This window comes from Octodon degus, unplaced genomic scaffold, assembly GCF_000260255.1.
Source record: "Octodon degus isolate 3935 unplaced genomic scaffold, OctDeg1.0 scaffold00179, whole genome shotgun sequence".
NCBI lineage: Eukaryota > Metazoa > Chordata > Mammalia > Rodentia > Octodontidae > Octodon > Octodon degus.
The window spans coordinates 782,414-800,645 of record NW_004524755.1 but is presented as its reverse complement, the minus strand read 5'-3'; the positions used below and the strand labels follow the sequence as shown (position 1 = coordinate 800,645).

General features: G+C 38.5%; 1 protein-coding gene across 3 annotated transcripts in view; it reads left to right on the top strand.

Moving 5' to 3' along the window:
• Trps1 (transcriptional repressor GATA binding 1) overlaps positions 1-18,232 on the top strand; it is a 243,022-nt gene that overhangs the window by 38,581 nt on the left and 186,209 nt on the right. For 2 of the 3 annotated variants that reach the window (XM_012517450.2, XM_023703782.1), the window contains exon 2: positions 6,554-7,482. In XM_012517450.2, coding sequence (XP_012372904.1) covers positions 6,556-7,482 — 927 coding nt within the window. In that variant the 5' untranslated portion in view covers positions 6,554-6,555. Of the gene's footprint in view, positions 1-3,188; positions 3,346-6,553; positions 7,483-18,232 lie in introns of all 3 variants that reach the window. The other variant, XM_023703780.1, reaches the window with a different exon arrangement.

Below are 18,232 nucleotides of genomic sequence, written 5' to 3'. Positions count from 1 at the left end.
AAGAGAGAGAGACAGATGGGGGGAGAGAGAGACAGACAGAGACAGAGAGAGACAGAGAGAGACAGACAGACTGACCAACCGACCGACCGAAACATAGAGACAGAGAGTCACAGCATTAGAGACAGAGATACAGAGGTGAGAGACAGAGATAGAAATTGATTGATTTTGGTTTTAGTGTCCAGATAGCTATTGACTGGCTTTGTGCTCTAAAGTATATGGTAATAGAACTGATCATTTTGGATTTGATGTGAATTAATATGAGATTTATTTGATAGGTTTTTTTTTTTTTTTTTAGGGTGATGACTGTTAAATCTCAACAGGATTTAAGAAGTCCAAAAATACCTTTAAAGATTCGGGGAAACAGTGGGTTCAGAGAGGACAAATTAAATAGAAATGGATAGCAAAAAAACAAGATCTGACGTTGAGTTTATGAAGTTTGATACAGTTTACAAAAAAAGCGATCTACCATTGAAGTATAGCCCTGAAATCTGAAGGAATAGAAAACACTTAAACTCCTTCAGTGATTCTTGGATTTGTGAATTGGGTAAACAATGTCTCTTGCGTTTTATAGTTCACTTAAGCAATCTGATTTTGATCTGTATATATGGAGCAGACAGGATTCAAGTGTTTTGCTCGCACACCAATGAGCAGACACATATGCTCCTTAAAAACTGAACTTTGTGTGGTGTTCATATGGAAGCTATCTAGTTTGCTATAGGCCTAAGACTTGACCTTCCCTTTATTTTACTATCACTTTCTTAATTCTTTAAATTCTTTGTGGGGGACTTTTGATCAAAAGAAACATTTTGGTTTTCTTTTTCTTTCTTTATAATTTCTTAAAAATAAAAGCTACATCAAATGTGTAATTAATCTCAGTACTCCTAGGCTGAAGTTACAAGCAGGGAGGGGAGACAACGTAGATCCACAGAGGAGAAGACCAACAGAACTTTGCTTTTTGTGCTAAGCTTTGATTTCAAGCACTTGAAAGTTTTATTATCTAGAAAAACAAAAAGAACATGTCATCTGGTATTATATATTATGAAAATAAGATCTGCTACTTATAATAAAAATCATGTGCAGCAGGATTAGAGACTGAGGTCAGATTACACAATCTTTGCCCACCTAATTTTTTACAGTCTTGTTCAGAATATAGACTTGTGTACACACACACACACACACACACACACACACACACACGAGATGACTTTTGGGAAGGACTTTCTTTTAGGATCAGGCGATCCTTGTGTTCATTTTCTTTGCTGTTTAACAATACTTTTACTACCTTAAAACTAATGACAAATAGTACAGTTAAAATGATCCTTCTTGTAGTTGATGTTAGACATCCATTTTTAATACTTGAATTTTGGGGGAAATGAATAACTGAGCAAACGGTAGGCATTAGTAATATTTAGGTCATCCTTAGTGATTGGTGGTTTAATATTTTATAGTCTTTCAGCAAAATTGGACAAAGGTTTTCAAAGGTAAAAGTAAAGTGTTATTAACCAGAATGATTACAGAGTCACAGAGTCAGGGAGAAGCTTAGAAATAATTTATTCCCTCATTATTCAGATAAGAAGAGAGACTGACTCAGCATGGGAAGGACCTGCCCTTGGTCACATAAGCGTGTGATTTGGGTCACATCCAGAAACTGGACATGTGATTTCTGCAGGCCTTTCTTTCTCCTTAGGTTTTGGTTCATTACTTTAAGGTCAGTATTTTATACAGAACATCTATAACTTACGTGGCTTACCCTCCAGTAGCTCCTCACCTAGTGGAGTTACGTACTGGTGCTTACCTTCATTGAATGGCTGAGTGATGTCAGTTTCTTTTAAAATTTTTGTGGTAGCTGTTTTCTTTAGTTGAATAATATATTTAATTTCCCCTTACAAGTTTATTTGGGTATTTCACAAATATGTATATATATATATATATATATATATATATATATATGGGTATGCATATTTATAGACACATTTATATAGGTAGACATGTTTTTATGTTGACATATTTAATGTATGTACAGATACATGAAATATAAATAAATTATTAGTGGGCTATCCACAGTATCCAGATACAATAGAAAACTCCGATTCCCTTGGCTGTGAAGTTACCACCCTGTGAACATAATTCTGTCTTTTACAGAAAATTGTTTTCTTATATATTTAAGCATTTTAATCAGTGAGACCAAGTAGTTATTAAGACTATATTTTAAGCTGTAATGCTGACTGTTATTTTCACTGCTTAAATCTAAGTAATACTGTAAATTAGACATAGTGCACTCTCTATTGATTTTTTAAAAAAGTAATAGTAAACACTTTCTAAGAATGAAACAAAGCTTTTAGAGTTAATTTAGAAAGAAATAGCCAAGCGTGTAGATACTTATGATTTTTGCAGATGCAACACCTTATGTCTCAGAATTGAGAAGATAATGGAGCGTTTGGGTGAAGCTAAGCACATTTGCAACCCGTTCACATACCCGGATCCTGAGTGCTTGGCCGTTTCAGCCGCGCTTATGCGTTCTTGTGAGTGCAGACGATGTCGGGTTATGCGGTGCTCGCTGCTCCCCCCAGGTCAGTTTCTCACGTTACAAAGAGGGCTTCAGTCAGAAACTCTGAGCCTTGGGGGTTGCCAGCCCCGTTTTGTCCAGTAGGCCTTCAACTCCATTGTCTCAGCCGGCTGTGTACAGTGGGCCTACTGTACCTGGCATCTTGAACTTTTTGTTTTTGTAGTGTGTGTGCGTGAAGCATATTGGCTGTTGCGGCACAGGATACAGTCTACAGTAGACTTGCCAGAATTGATGACTGAAGTTCTGTCGCATGGTTCTGTACTTTAATGACTTTGAACTTTTCCCTAGTGAGGCATTGCTTGTGTTTACAAAGAAAGCTCCTATCCCCCCAGTGTTAGAGTAGGTAAGTATCATAGTCCTTAGGGGGAGCGGGTTGGGATCAGGTACTTTCGCCAACATCACAGTGTCTTGTGAAACTGATTTCGAGTCTTGTGATCTTTTTGTCATCTTCCTCCCACTGCTGCTTTATTAAATCCGAGGGAGGAGAGCTCAGGGTCTGCTCCTGCAGTTGTTTTTCCCAGCGGCTCACGATGCGGCCGTATTAATGTATCTTAGGTGCGATACCTTAAAGTCTGTTTGCATCATTTGGGAAGGAAAATTTTTCTTTTGCTTTGTTTTGCAGAAATGCAGCTCGGCTCTCAGAAAGTCTTCTGTGTCCTCCCAGCATTTCTAAGACAGTCGCGTTAGCTTCCTGCTAGTTGACTAATAAAATTAATAATTGTAAAAAGCACTCTAAAGCCACATGCCTTATGAAGTCAGTGCTGGGTATGATTTTACAAGTATGTGATCTTTTTTTTTTTTTTTTTTTTTTTTAATGAAAATGTTAACTGGAAAAGTTCTTGGCAGACAGTAAAACATCATGCAATCTGTTATTTGTCTTACAGATAATAACTAGAGGGTGGCTGTAGTCTTAGGGTATCTAACTTACGACTTGCTAGAGGAGTTTCTTCCACTTAGAAGTATTGCAAATGTGCTTATATTTACACAATATGTCACTCTGAAAAATGATGATCATATAATTCCAGTAAGAATTATTTTTTCTATAACTACTTCAAAGTATAGTCAACTAAATTAGCCACATTTTTTTAAACAGCAACTGAAATGTACATGCCCTTACCCCTATAACATCAAATAAAACCCAAGTGGCCTTTCTGATACTTCTTTGAAGTTTTAGCAGTTAACCTTCTTTGCAACGTATATTACTAAGTGCTGTACGCACCATAAGGACCTAGTGAGTCGTGTGTGTTCCAAAGGTCTATTCTGGGGTGTAAGAGGAACTGAAATCTGGAAAGATGATAGTCTAATTAAATCACATTTGTCCTCTAAAGCCCTAAACATTTTGGCTGAATAGTTTTGAAAGTTGGACCCATTACATCTCTTTATGATAGCGATAAACGAGTAAGATCAATAACTGTTCTTTGTCCTGAAAAATAATCTAATTTTTTAAAAATTTTAATGCATTTAGATCTGTTCATTTTTAATTTAATTTAGTTCCCTGGTTATTCAAATTGCTGTCATTTTTCCATCCATCTTAACATCAGTATATGAACATAAGTCATTTTCTCTTGCTTTTGATGGAAGGATAACACGAAGAAATTATCACTTCTTTAGACATTCTACTTTTCATGTAGGATTTTAGTTTTTTGTATAACCCTATTTACTTACGTAGGTGAGTCAGAGTTCAGTCATATTATTGAAAAAAATAAAGACAAAACACAATTATTCAGTGCTTGTCAGAGGAAACCTAGTGTAATATGTGTAATGGAAGAAACAGTCATGAAATTCAAGAAAGTCCCATTTTCATAGATAGGAATGCCTGGTAGTCGGTGATTTAGAATATTCTTTTTGTTGGCCACCTTAAATGTATAGAGAAACATGCATGCACACACACATGCTCACATGCAATTGCGTGTGCACACACACACGTGCATTTTATTGGGGCTCTCACTGTGTTGCCCACGCTGTTCTCAAACTCCTGGACTCTCTTTCCTCCTAACTTCAGTCCCCCAAAGAGCTGAGACAAGAAGCATTTGTTATTACTTCCAACCTGTACATTTTGTTTAAATTTAGTTTAAATGATAATGTATTTCTGAAATTTCCCTTGAATTTTTTTCTCTTTATTTTGCCCTTTGTTGGCCATTATCTTTCAGTCTTCCAGGAGTTCCCCCTTCCTGAGGTGTCCCATCACTTCTGAAGGATAGGGGTCTCCCAAACTATTCATATAAGACCTTATAATGCAAGCCCTGCAGAAATACAGGTAGGCAGTGCTGCTTCTTGTGGTGAAGATTCCCTAGGTTTGTTCATTTTGGTCCTGGAAGGTGGCACCAAGGAGAGGAACACATGGCTCCTGCCCCAAGGAGCCAGGCAGGGTGCTGTTGTCTCAGAACAATCCCTAACTGTTGATGGCTCTGTCTTTCATCTTGGACATTTTTATTGTTCTGAGAGGGAGATCCTATGGCTCTTTGATGAATGATGTTATTGGTATATAAGAAGAGTGGCATCTTTTTTCAACAGGTATACTGCTATTAACATTATTCACTAAGGTGAATTTTTGCCTTGTAAATGATTCCTTATGCAAATACTTCATTATCTTTGTTCGGAGACTCCTACTATAAAAAGTTTTTGCTTGCCCAGCTTTTCAGAAGCAAAGGTACTCCTGTCTTTCCCAAGCCAGTCTGATTCCTCAGCACTTGTGAAAAATTAGACAAAAATGACTAATACCATGTTATTAATTTGGATTTTCCCAGCATGTTTTAGATAATCATGGTGTCATGAACTCTATTAAATTGGTCTTTGTAGCAGTCTCCTACTAAAGAAGTCTTGTTTTACTAGAAATTAAATTTTGCAGATATTTAGGTGAGGCTTTAGACAGCATTAGACAGCTTTGCTGCTGTGTCCTTATGGAACACGTGTCACAGAACCCCACCTTGGATTAATCTTTGCTAATTCATTATTCCATTGATAGGACACACATTATTTCCTGCTTCTCTGTGTCCTTACAATTCTGAGTCCTTAGATCTCCATGGAGGAATTGGTCCGCAACACACTAATTTTGACCTTGGTTGATGATGTCATTGTCCAGAAAGACTCACTTGAGCTATGACATAATAAGGAAACCACAGGATACTGCTGAGTCTTCCCCATTTTCAGCTGCAACTTGACGGTGTTCCACGTGGGGTCGCCGTCCACAGCGCTCCTGGTGGCAGACCTGTTTGCCGCAAGCCATGTGGACCCTGCCCTGGCTTTGTTCACTTTGCCAACATCCTAGAGATGGACCTCTTGAGACCTGAACCGATAGCCATACTGATACACACCGGATCTCATTTTCAGAACAAACCTCCTTAAAGAAATGGGTTGGCAGCTCAGCGATGAAGTGTTCATTACTCTCCATTTCCTGGTAGTAATGACAGGGCTCTTTTCACAATGGCCATAACACGGCTGTTCTATCTTTATGCCAAGGAGAGCGTTTTGGTGGACAGAGTACAGCTTGCTTGCACAGTGTAACAACAATAAACTATAATTGATGATGTTTCTATGTATCACATACACACATAATATGTATTCCATCAACTGAAACATGTATATACATTCTATAACATGTATATATTATATATAAGCTATAAAGTGCATAAATATATGTGTGCCTACAGATCCATTACAGCTACAGAAAAAAGTTGGGCAAAAATGTAGTTGGTAAAGCAGACTGATAATTATACTAGAACCAGTAAGGATAATGAGCCCCTTAGTATTCATAAATCTTTTTAAATAATAGATGAGATGGTCTGGGACAAAAATAATTCCAAATGTAAATTGTTTGCTTTAGTTTCAATTTCTTGCTATTTTTAAGACTGATATTTCTGCCAGAGGAAGTATTTCACTATATAACTTAGAAAATTTTGAATTGAATAAGCAAAGTAGTCTAGATTTGATTACATGCCTGTGACTTTCAAATAACTTTGCTGTGCCTGTTCTGTGTATTTTTTGTAGATATGGTCCGGAAAAAGAACCCCCCTCTGAGAAACGTTGCTAGCGAAGGTGAGGGCCAGACCCTGGAGCTGATAGGTGCAGAAAGCAAGGTGTCTGGACAGAACAAAGAATTTTCTGCAGATCAGATGTCAGAAAATCTGGATCAGAGTGATGCTGCAGAACTAAATAATAAGGAGGAGCACAGCTTGCACGTCCAAGATCCGTCTTCTAGCGGTAAGAAGGAGGCCAAAAGCTCAGTCCTGGGTGAGAAGGCTGGCTTCAAGTATGAAAGCCCCAGCAAGGGAGGAAGCCTTCCCTCCTTTCCTCTTGATGAGGTGACAGACAGAAATATGCTGGCTTTCTCATCTCCAGCTGCTGGGGGAGTCTGTGAGCCCTTGAAGTCTCCTCAGAGAGCAGAGGCAGATGCCCCTCAAGATATGGCCTGCACCCCGTCAGGGGACTCTTTGGAGACAAAGGAAGATCATAAGATGTCACCAAAGGCTACCGAAGAAACAGGGCAAGCGCAGAGTGGTCAAGCCAATTGTCAAGGTTTAAGCCCAGTTTCAGTGGCCTCAAAAAACCCACAAGTGCCTTCAGATGGGAGTGTGAGACTGAACAAATCCAAAACTGACTCAGTGGTGAATGACAACCCAGATCCGGCACCTCTGTCTCCAGAGCTTCAGGACTTCAAATGCAATATCTGTGGGTATGGTTATTATGGCAACGACCCCACAGATCTGATTAAGCACTTCCGAAAGTATCACTTAGGACTGCATAACCGCACCAGGCAGGATGCTGAGCTGGACAGCAAAATCCTGGCCCTTCATAACATGGTGCAGTTCAGCCATTCCAAAGACTTCCAGAAGGTCAACCGCTCCGTGCTTTCTGGTGTGCTGCAGGACATCAATTCTTCGAGGCCTGTTTTACTAAATGGGACCTATGATGTACAGGTTGGTGCTTTATGTTGTGGTCTTTTGGGACAGAAAAAGTTATAAGCAATGAAATGTGAGTTTTCACATGCATGGGAAAAGCAAGATCCTAAGACCAGATCGGTAGCTTTCCATCCATATGCAAAACAGAAGAGCTGAATGTTCCCAGGGCAACCTCGTCCTGATGGCTTTCTGAGTTGTCTTTAGCCCCTTGTGATGGGAAAGCTCCCAGCGTTTCTGTTAGGCTGGAAAAAGTCTTTTCATAGAACTGAGATTCATATTTCTAGACATGTTTCATGATAACTGGATATTTTCACAGTCTTCCAAAAATGGCAATAATCTTTATGGCTGTGCATGGTAATAATTCATTCCTTGTTTTAGTTTCTGATTATAAGGCTTCTGTTAGAATTTTTTCTTTTTTGAAGGTCTTTCCTATCTCTTGGATTACAATTTGATTTTATAGTGAGCTTGACTAGATTTGGTTCACGTTGATGGTTACAGAGTTATTCCCATGAAGAAACAAAATAATTGCAAGCGAAATTTTTGGAAAAAATATGATGATTGTAGAGATATATTTATGAAAAAAGGAAAATAAGTATAAATGGAGATTTGGAAATAACCTTTTAGATTGGTGAAAAAGAAGTAGTTATGGTTGTAAATAATAGAGACACCTGAATGACCTTGGTGTAGGCCAGTAAAGCATGCCTTTCTGCATTTAAGGAAAATAGTAATGATTATGAAAACATTAATGATGACTTAGCTGTATTAAAACCAGCATATCGTTTTGATCCACTTTCCTGTCTTATTTTGCATATATGTTAAATAAAAAAATGCTGATTTTAGGATGAAACAGGGAACTTATTGTAAAGAAACGTGTTCATCTAACTTCAGCAATTTTTATGTAGATGAAACTTTGGGTCAGCTTGAGAAAGTTTTTGCTGTAATCTGTAGATTTTTGATAATGTTCTTATGTCAAGGGATTTCTGAATATTAAGTTGAAAATTAATCTTCCTTAAGAATGACTAGAAGTTCCAGAAAAGTGGTGTGATCATGTCACATTTATTTAGATTACTAAATCTCTTGAAATATCAGTCATTTTTTTGATAGCTGCAACACATCTGCTGTGGTCTTTCTGTTGACCTAATGCCAAGTGAGAAAGCCAGGCAAAAGAGGGGCTACAAATAACACGTAGTGAAAGTATTTTGCAATACTTACAAGAAGAATCAGGAGAAATTTCTGAGCTCTTTAAATGTCAGAATGGCAATCTTCCTACATTAATGGAGTTAGGAAGAACTCTTAAAAAGCCAGTTTCGTCTTTGGTAAAGCTCTCTAAAAATTCTGCCTCACTTTGTGAATTTCCACAAATAGAATCATTTCTGTGGAGAAGCAAATTAAACCAACATAATTATTATGCATGAAAGCTCTGTGCTTTGAACTGCTGTCTTATTAAAGATCCTTTCACTGTCTTATGTCAGATGCACTCTGCTGTCAAACTATGATTGGAAAGCAAATACACGTTTTAGATAAAAGAGTTGGAAGTGAATAATGTCGGTATGTGAAACGGTGTTTTATAATTAGCAAGTAATATGATGTTAATACCTGGATTTCCGGCAGGAGTTTTAGTTGTGCACACTGGGGATAACTTCTGAGGGAGCTGATAGCTGCTGTCAGAAGATTCTAGAAGTAAGATTACTAAAGGCCTATAGTTCAGAAGAATTCTGAGTTTTAAACACCCTTCCATTTCCCCCAAACAGTTATTTGCTAGATTCTTAGTTATTTATAGTAAAGTTTATGTTTGGGTAGAACACTTTTCCTGGGCAGTGTTTTCAGAAATAAAACAGATGTGTGAGCTATCTGCATTTGAGCTAATAGAACTAGAAATAAAGCAGCTGATCCTGGACTGTGCTGTCTACGAAGTCCTTGCAACCTGCCCGGGAAAGAAGACAAAAGGTGGTAGGAGATACCACTCGTAAGGTACTGATGTTAAAATCAATTCCTTTTTCAATAAGAACTAATACGAAAATTTGAAAAAAGCAATATGTGGGGAAAATTGGTGATTACTGTAGAGGCATGATTTTGGTTTAAAAAGAGTTAACATTAGCTTGGTGTGGTGCTGCACCTCTGTAGCCCCAGTACTCAAGAGGCAGGAGGATTGTTGTGAGTTTGAGACCAGCCTATGCTACTTACTACATAGTGAGTTCAAGGCCAGCCTGAACTATATAGTGAGATCCTGTCTCAAGAAACAAACAAACAAACAAACAAACAAAAAAACCCAGGCCAGGTGTGGTGGTGCATGCCTGTGATCCCAGCATTCACAAGGCTGAGGCAAGAGGACCCTTGAGAGTTCCAGACCACCCTGGGCTACAAAGTCAGCTCCAGGCCAGCCTGACCTGCATATCAAGACCTTGTTTCAACAGTACAAATACAAAAACAAAAAAAAAAATCCCCCAAAATCAAAGGCAAAAATAAATAAATGAGTAAATACACAAAAATTAATGTCCATATCTGACGATAACACTAAATATACTTACAAAATGCAAATTTTGAGTACTTTTCCCATACACCAGATATTGATCTTTAGACATGTCTATTAATAAGGAACTTACTCATGTTTTTCTGCTGGAATAAACGCTGAGCAGCTCCTTTATACACAACAGTAAAAGCACATCTGAAGTTCTTTTTTGTGCTGTGCTGCAGAAATGCTATTTGCTCCGTTCTTTGTTTTGCACTTGAGCTATTTGGAAACTGGAAGCGATAGGACATAAAATGTCGCCCATTGAATTTCTTTAATGCAGACTTCTGTCATTAGTATATACAGTAAAGCAATGTCGTGACTATTCTGATTGCAAGATGAAGATAAAAATCAGTATTGTAGACAAATAATCTCGGGAATTATTTATATGGATCTATAATTTAAGTTAATTGGAGGACTAGATGAGCAGTTCATTAATCTTTTGCAATTAAAGTGTTTTTTTAACCATCACAACAGTTGCTAGCTAATGATAGATTTATGACATTTTAGACCAAGGAAAAAGGAACAGAAGCCAGAAGTAAGTAAAGAACTTGCAGAACTCCGAGGCTTTGATCTGTATTTTGGTTTGATGCAGATGGCTTTAAATAATGTAAACTGACTCGAATGCAAATATGGAATATACAGTTGGGGAAAAGGAGTCATTTAAACAACTTTGGAGATTTGTGACATATAAATTATAAATTTACATTTTTGGAGAAATAACTGAAAGTTAGGTAGCATACAAATTTTCCTGGTCTTCTGTGTCTATTTTGTAACAAACAACTGGTTAACGTTCTGACTAGAGTACAGAATATTTATAAATATAATTCTGCAAAATAGTATAAAGTCGTTTCTTTGTTGAAGGCCACCTTAAATAGCCATCGTAAAATCAAGACTGTCTTTTCTTACTCTTTTGAATTTGTGAGATTTTCTCCCATACAACTTGATGTAGCATGCACAGCCCTGAAATCAGACAATGTCATTTCTTTATTAAAGAAGACAAGAAGAGATACAGTGGCTAGCCCAGCGGTAACTGATTTTTTGCCAAGATATTAGCTTCCCAATTTTTCATATTTCCTACATGTTTTAATCAATTGTCAGGCATACATTTTTTTTTTAAAAATAATGGACACAACATGATGGGGAAGCCCTTCGTGGAATTTTTACTATCTGTATTCAGCCTTTGAGGGTTACATGTACACCAATAATAGGACAAGAGATTGAGTTCTTAATAAAAGTAATTACAGCCTCTTTCTTTTTAATCTGCTTTATTATGCTTATATTTAAACCATCGCGGGATGGAGGCTTGCATTTAAAACTCAGACTTCGCTGTTTCATTAAGGCTTAATGCGCTGTGCATTAGGGCGTTTGCATCATCTTTATAGGGGAGCTTTTAGCTCTCAGATCGGGTTATAAAAGTAGGAGTCCTGTCAAATGGCGCTTCCCACGGGAAAGTGTTTACACTATGCCAAGTTTATAAATGCTCATGATGTATGTGTTGTCTTTTCATATTGTAAACCTTTTCTATTATAATGCATTATTCAGGACTTCAAGAAGGTAGCTACTGGATTCCAGCTATTATGTTCATTTTGGCCTTTAACAAGATTCTAAGGTTAATAGGAGAATCACATTATTACTCTACCAGAGACTGTCTTATTTGAACTAGTTGAGCTGCATTTCTGTATTTTTTCATCCAGAGTTGCACAATATGGCATGTTAGAAACAGGAAGAATAGATTCAGAGGTGGAAAATCATCTTGTGCATTTGTGTCTTCAGCATATTTAACTGCATGAGCCTTCAAGAGCCTTAACTTGTATGTGCTAGGGCTTTCATTTGAGCAGGGGATCACAGTTAGGTCTGAAAAAAGAAAGAAAAAACTCAGGGAACATTAATCTCATTGTGGTTTATTTTGACTTGTCTTGGCTTTTGCTTCCAAATATTTATTTTTTTGCCTTGAAGTTTCCTTTGATCTGGAGTAGGAGGGAAGTTGCAGATCTTACAGGTTCTGTTTCTTTGTTTTTCTGAGTCGAGGACAATTGCACTTTAGAAAAACTGGTGAATGAGACTTTAATCAATTCAGACTGTCTACAGAGTACAGAATGCTTGACATATGAACCCATTCTTATTTTCAGGGCTGTATCTCTTTAACAAGTAATAAAGTGTGCAAAAGAAAACATATGCTCACCTCAAGGCTGTAAAGCAAAGCAAAATCCTGACATTTCCGAGGTCATTTTCACCAGTGGAGATGGAGGAGTTGGATAGTGTAGCCACCCAGGTAGCGTCGTTGGACAGTATTCGCTAATTTGGTTTCTTCCATGACAATTAAATCTCCATTCAGCCCTCTTATGTGAGAGTTGGTACATTAGCTATCATTACCTCTTTGATTTTGAGCTTATCTGTTATCATTCAGAAAACATGTCATCATTTTCTAGAATATCAGTGTTTCTCTCCAGGCAGACTGTTTAAAAAATATCTATCTATCTGTGCATCCAATCAAGTGTAGCATTGTTCAGCTCTTAAAAAGCTGCCTCACATCGCCTGTTTTGCTCACCATGTCAAGTCCACATGTCCTTCCATGCTGCTTTATTTCTTGGGTCACTGTGATGACAGCATCCTTGCAGCTGTTGGGAACACGGACACACAGCTAACTAATGTGCCGACCCCTGGAAAGTTTGGAAGGAGAAATTCTCTTTCATTTTCTGATTTTCTTCTGGAGTCTATTTCTGAGAATCATTAAGCTGTTAGGAACTTCATAAAATGGCTCTAAATTTGGAAGCAAATGTGCATTTTCAAAATACCGCACAAAACCTTGATTCATTTTAATTGAAAGGCATATAAAATTTATTTATTTATTTATTTATTTATTTATTTTGTGTTGAGTACAGGGTCTACAGAGTCTCACTACACAGGTCAGACTTGTAGTGATCCTCCTGTGTTCAGCCTCCCAAGTCCTGGGATTACAGGTGTATGCCACCACATCCAGGTGCAGTCTCAGTGTGCCCGAGGGGCGGGGCCGGCACTGCATGCTGGGGATCAAACACTGGTCCCCGAGCCTGCCTAAGTAGGTGCTTTAATCTGCTGAGCTGTCTGGCTAGCCTTATAAAATTTATTTTAGACATCCTCTTAATTTGATCAGGTACTTTTGTTAAATTACATACTAGAAAACTAATGCATCTTTAATTTTTTTTCCAGGTTTTGATTTACATCTAATCATGGCCAACATTTATTGAGAGTTTTCTTTAAATGTGCATATGTAGTTCTTTACGTGGACCTCTGAATCCCGTCTTCATCTGAACCCTTGAAATTGACACTGCCAGAGTGTCGTTGATGAGTGGAAGTCCATGGGAGGTCTCTAGAAGGCTGACCAAGCTCACAGAGGTTTCTAAGTAGCATAGTCAAGATGCCAGCTAGGGTTAGCTAGATTACAAAAGTCATTCTTCACAACAAGCACTGTGATACACCAGCCTTCCCAGATGAGGGACTGAGTTCAAGTAAATAGAGAAAAAACGAGCACAGCCCAGGACAGAGGCTGTCAATCTGGCATGTTTGGTGCATCCTCTGAATCACATTGAATATGGTGACATTTGTGACTTCTCTGAGATTTTTTTTTTTTGTTAACTACCCACCCACATAATATAATGCTACTTCATTGGAATTTACTAGGCTTATAATTGAAATCGCTGGAAAGAAAGCTAACTGTGCTGATTTGTCTCTTTTTAATTAGTGTGATTTAATTTTCCTGGTACTTTCGCTACAGAAGCTGGTTCTGGTAGAGTGAGGAGGGGGCAAATTTTGACTTAATTAAGAATGCAATGTTTTATCCTCAAATTAAGGAGCATTTCATGCATGTTTTTCAGTTATTTCATATTCCCCCCCTTTAGAGGACTTGGAGGAAATTACGATCTAATAGACGGTCTGAGGAGCTGTCTTCTGCTCTTGTAGTTAACTAGATACATTTTTGCTTGGTTTTTCTGTGAAGATTAAATGTTAAGGAGGTGCACTCAACTCCCATTTATGTTTTCCAAGACTGTGTAATTAAGGTTTTATCCTCTGCCTACGTTAGAAGTTGGGATGGGTGTGCAGAGAACCAATCAGCATGCCTCTCGAGTGTCTAATTGGGGTGCGCCACACACCCCAAGTGAGCTGTGTGATTTCACTGGACCTGCGAGAGAGACAAGAGTAGGGTGCTGGAGCTTGAGGATTTAAATTGTCTGGCATTTCTCCTTTCATATGCAGATGACTTGGGGATGGAAGATGAAAGAACACCCGGAGTCTTTCATGTGTCCACTAACATATTTGGGAATCGGATAATAAACGATGGTTTGTTCTGAGACCTGTTTTTCCTGATGAGAGGTGTTTCCACCTTGATATTTCTGAGAAGTCCCTCAAAATAATTTATTTTGCCTTCTTCCCTCTGTACTTGTATTTTGAAGTTAACCAGGTAGGAAATCTTAGAGACACCTGGATTTCTTTCCCATGTGGATTCTCCCCAAACAGTTGAGTACTTCTCTCCTGCTCTCCTCCTTTATTCATTTACTGTTACCATCTTTAATGTTTATTTAGTAAATTCTTACTGGTTTCGTGTTTCTTTTTTTCTGTTCCCTTTCTTTTCCTGCTTGTCTGGTTTCTCTTTCCCTCTTTACTTTCTTGTCCTCTTCTTCTCACTCTCCTTTTCTGTCGTTCTTTTTCCTTTGTGTTTTGTTTTTCTGCATCCTTCCCTGCCCCTCCTTTCCTGTTTCTCTTTTCCTTCATCCTCACCTCTCTTTTCTCTCCCCGCTTCCTGCTTTCTCCTTTTAAAATTTTAAAAATTCTACTTACAGATAAATCTTTGCATATTTTTTTGGAAGTGTAAACCTATTCAAAAATCATCAAATTACCACTCTTTTCTGAATTGTCTCTCACCAACCTTCTGTAAAGGGTAAAGCAGTGGAAAGCCTGGGACCAGTGCCTCTGGGTTACTTACAACATAGCAGCCCCTTTGCATAGCCAATTCCATTTCTTGTTTCCTGACGGTGAGCTGCGTTGCTCCCCTTTCTTTCCGTGCACCCTAGGTGTGTTTATTCCACCATCTGCAATGTCTCTGTGTCATTGGTGCCTTTGAGGCTCTTCAGATGTCAGCTCGCCCGTCTGTGGCTGGTTTGGAAGCTTAGCAAGCCCTGCGTATCAGTTGGTTTGGTCAGGTGCTTTTCTTCTGTTGTTGCAGGACCAGTTAGGTGTCAGCAGCAGCACCTGGTCCATTGCTGCTGTCGTCCTTTGCCTGATGGCTTTTTGTCGCACACCATGGACCTACTGGCCTTCAGGGCTGTGGCGTTTCTTCGTGTACTTCCTGCACAGCACAGCTCCAGCAGGGCTGTCTTCCTTGGGGGTGGTTGTTCCTTATTTTCAGGGATTAAGCCCCATTTTCCTATTCGAATGCTCTTTAGATCACGTGTGCAGTTCTTATTTGTGCTGTTTTCTCCTTCATGTTTTTCTTAGGAGAGGTTGGCATCTAAAGCTTTGTACCTGACTTCAGGATATGTTGTATTCTGTCCCACCAGGTTCCCAATAACTGAGGAGAAACTAGTTCATATTACTGGTTTCTACTGAGTAAAATGAGGAATACAGTTTAAGATAAATTGTTTATTGTTATAATCCCCAAAGACCATTATAAAAATGTGTATTAATGAAGACTATGCAAACATTTTCTTCTAAATATGTTCCATATGCCCCTTTGACTACCTCCTGTGCCACTTGTTTAGCTTTTATACATCCAAATGGAAAGGGTACTTGCTGGATTATTACAGTAACACTGATAAGAACAGGCTGTAGGACCAAACCATTCACGGCCTCAGAGTGAAACGACGGCTATATATTTAGGTTTGTTGAAAGTTTAAATGTTCTCCATCAAAAGTACATCACTGAAGCATCTGCTGTGTTCTGGAAGGTATTTGGAAGCAGTGTGCACGCAGAAAAGTTCTTTATGTAGATTAGCAGATTAATTCTGGCTGTGGATATTTGCAGCTCAGATGAGAAAGTTTTCCCTTTGAACAGTGAATTCTCTTTAACAACTTGGCTTTTCATTTTTAAGGTTTTACTTTTCTGACTATCAGCCGTAACCTCAAGTCCTCTTAAATTAGTACCCTCATAATCGCCTCTGTTGCTGTCAATTATGGCACTTGAAAATGAACCACATCTGAGGAAAGGTTTGTATTTAGTTCAAACAACCTTTTTTCCACTGTATTGGAAACAAGCATGTGTGCTGAAGTGTCATAGAAGTTCTGAAGCTTTAAAAATGTTTCCCTCAAACATATTTTTAGATATTACTCTTAATAGTTTTTGCTGTATGTTATTTGAAGAAAAGAAGTAAATTGAGGTTGAAAACCTTGAAAAGAGCTACCCTAATATATTTTTCACTCCTACAGTGAAGGATGTCTTTTAAAGCATATGTGTAAATAAATTACAAATGAAGGTCATGGAAAAATCCTGAACACGATGATTAGTTTTTAGACCTATGGTTATAATGAATCAAGACACCATGATAGTTCTCCATGAAAAATGGTTTAAAATCTGTTCTTTTTTCATGCTGTAGCAGGTTTTTGTGAATTTTTAAAAAACAGTTTGAATTCACAATCAAATGGGCTTTGCTTATGGGTGAATGATACATTTTGTACTTCTTTGAAGAAGTTTTTTTTTATGTCTGGTGGCCATAGGGTGAGTCAGTGAGTACAGCTTCCTCCCCCAGGGACAGCGGCCTAGGGCTTTGGCGGTGACTTTATCTGCACTTCCTGTGTCTCTTAGGAGCTAACTCGGTAGCCGAAGTACACTGAGCCCAGTCTAACTGGCGAACATTCCTCACATATTCTTCCTGTATCCTCAGGATATAAGCAGTGTTGACCTTCTAAATTCACCTTTTCATCTTCAGCTAAGTGTTCTGGTCATCCTAAGCACGTGACTTTGTCCTTGAGCGACTTTGCGACTTTCCCTTCATGTACCACCTTTGCCCACAAGCAAGACACACCGCGCTTTGCTTCATTGAGTAATAATCCCACCTGTGTGGCTGACGGTGCGTGTGTTGCTTAATGTGGTGTTCCCTAGACACACGTAGCTGTTCGACATTTTAGTTCATTAGATTGAAGTAAAGAAAATATTTAAATTAAAGTTAAGACAGTTCTTAGCTTGCTGTAGCCAGTACCAAGTGCTTAGTCTCACTGAGGAGAGAGAACTGCAGAGCATTTTTATCATCTTGGAAAGTTCTGGAAAGCACTCCTTGTTCCTCACAGTGACCCTATAAAATTTCACAGCACATGGCACACAATAATACCCACAGAGATGAGGAAACAGGTTCCAGGAGGTGTAGAAAAATGTGTCCTTTCATAGAAACTGATTTAGAGAGGTGGTTTTTTTTTTTTTTTTTTTTTTTTTTTTTTTTTTGAGAGTTGTAGGTAAAGAGCAATATAAATGAGTGAAGGCAGTTTCTCTACAGATTTTGATCCTAAAACATGAGCATCTCGGAGGTGAAGACATGGCCTCACTTGCTCACTCTGTATCCTTGGTGATCCTTCGCGAGCCCAGCACAGCTAAATATTCAGTAACTGCTGGGCTCATGAATGAATACATGCAATTTTTGTTCAAGCACAATTTACAATTTAATATGATTTAAAAGCAGTGGATATCTGTTCCTGGTAGTAATTTTTGATAAACCGTTGCAGCAAACTCTGACTTTACATAACTTCTTGCTATGTATTTGCTTAGAAACGAGCAGGTAAAAAGTAACACATGTAGGTCTGTTATGGTTTGTGTCTAGGTGTCCCCCCAAAGCCTCATGCAGTCTTGGGGCGGCTGCCGCAATTTGGGATTGATTACTGTGGGTGTGGTTGCTGCACCTGCTTGGGCCAGGTAATTTGCATTACAATGTAAGATGGGAAGAGAAGCCAGCTGCTTGAGCTGCTGCTGCCCCTCCCTTGCGCTCCCACCATGAAAGGTTGCCCTCTGCTCTGTGCTGCTCTGCCTTGGAGCCAGCTGAGTGTGGACTGAAGCCTCCAGGAACTGTGAGCTAAATAAACCTTTCTTTCCTTCATTTTGAGTGCCGGATATTTGTCCCAGCAAGGAGAGAAGAGTAACTAAGACAAAGTCACACAAGTCCAATAAAGGTGACCTATAACAATAGGCCTGGCTGTTGTTTATTAAAATAGTAGGTTGGGTTTTACGTTAGGATAGCATTTAATTGATGTACATCAGTCATTTTTTATTCTGATTTATGCCCATCTGTTACTATAGGAA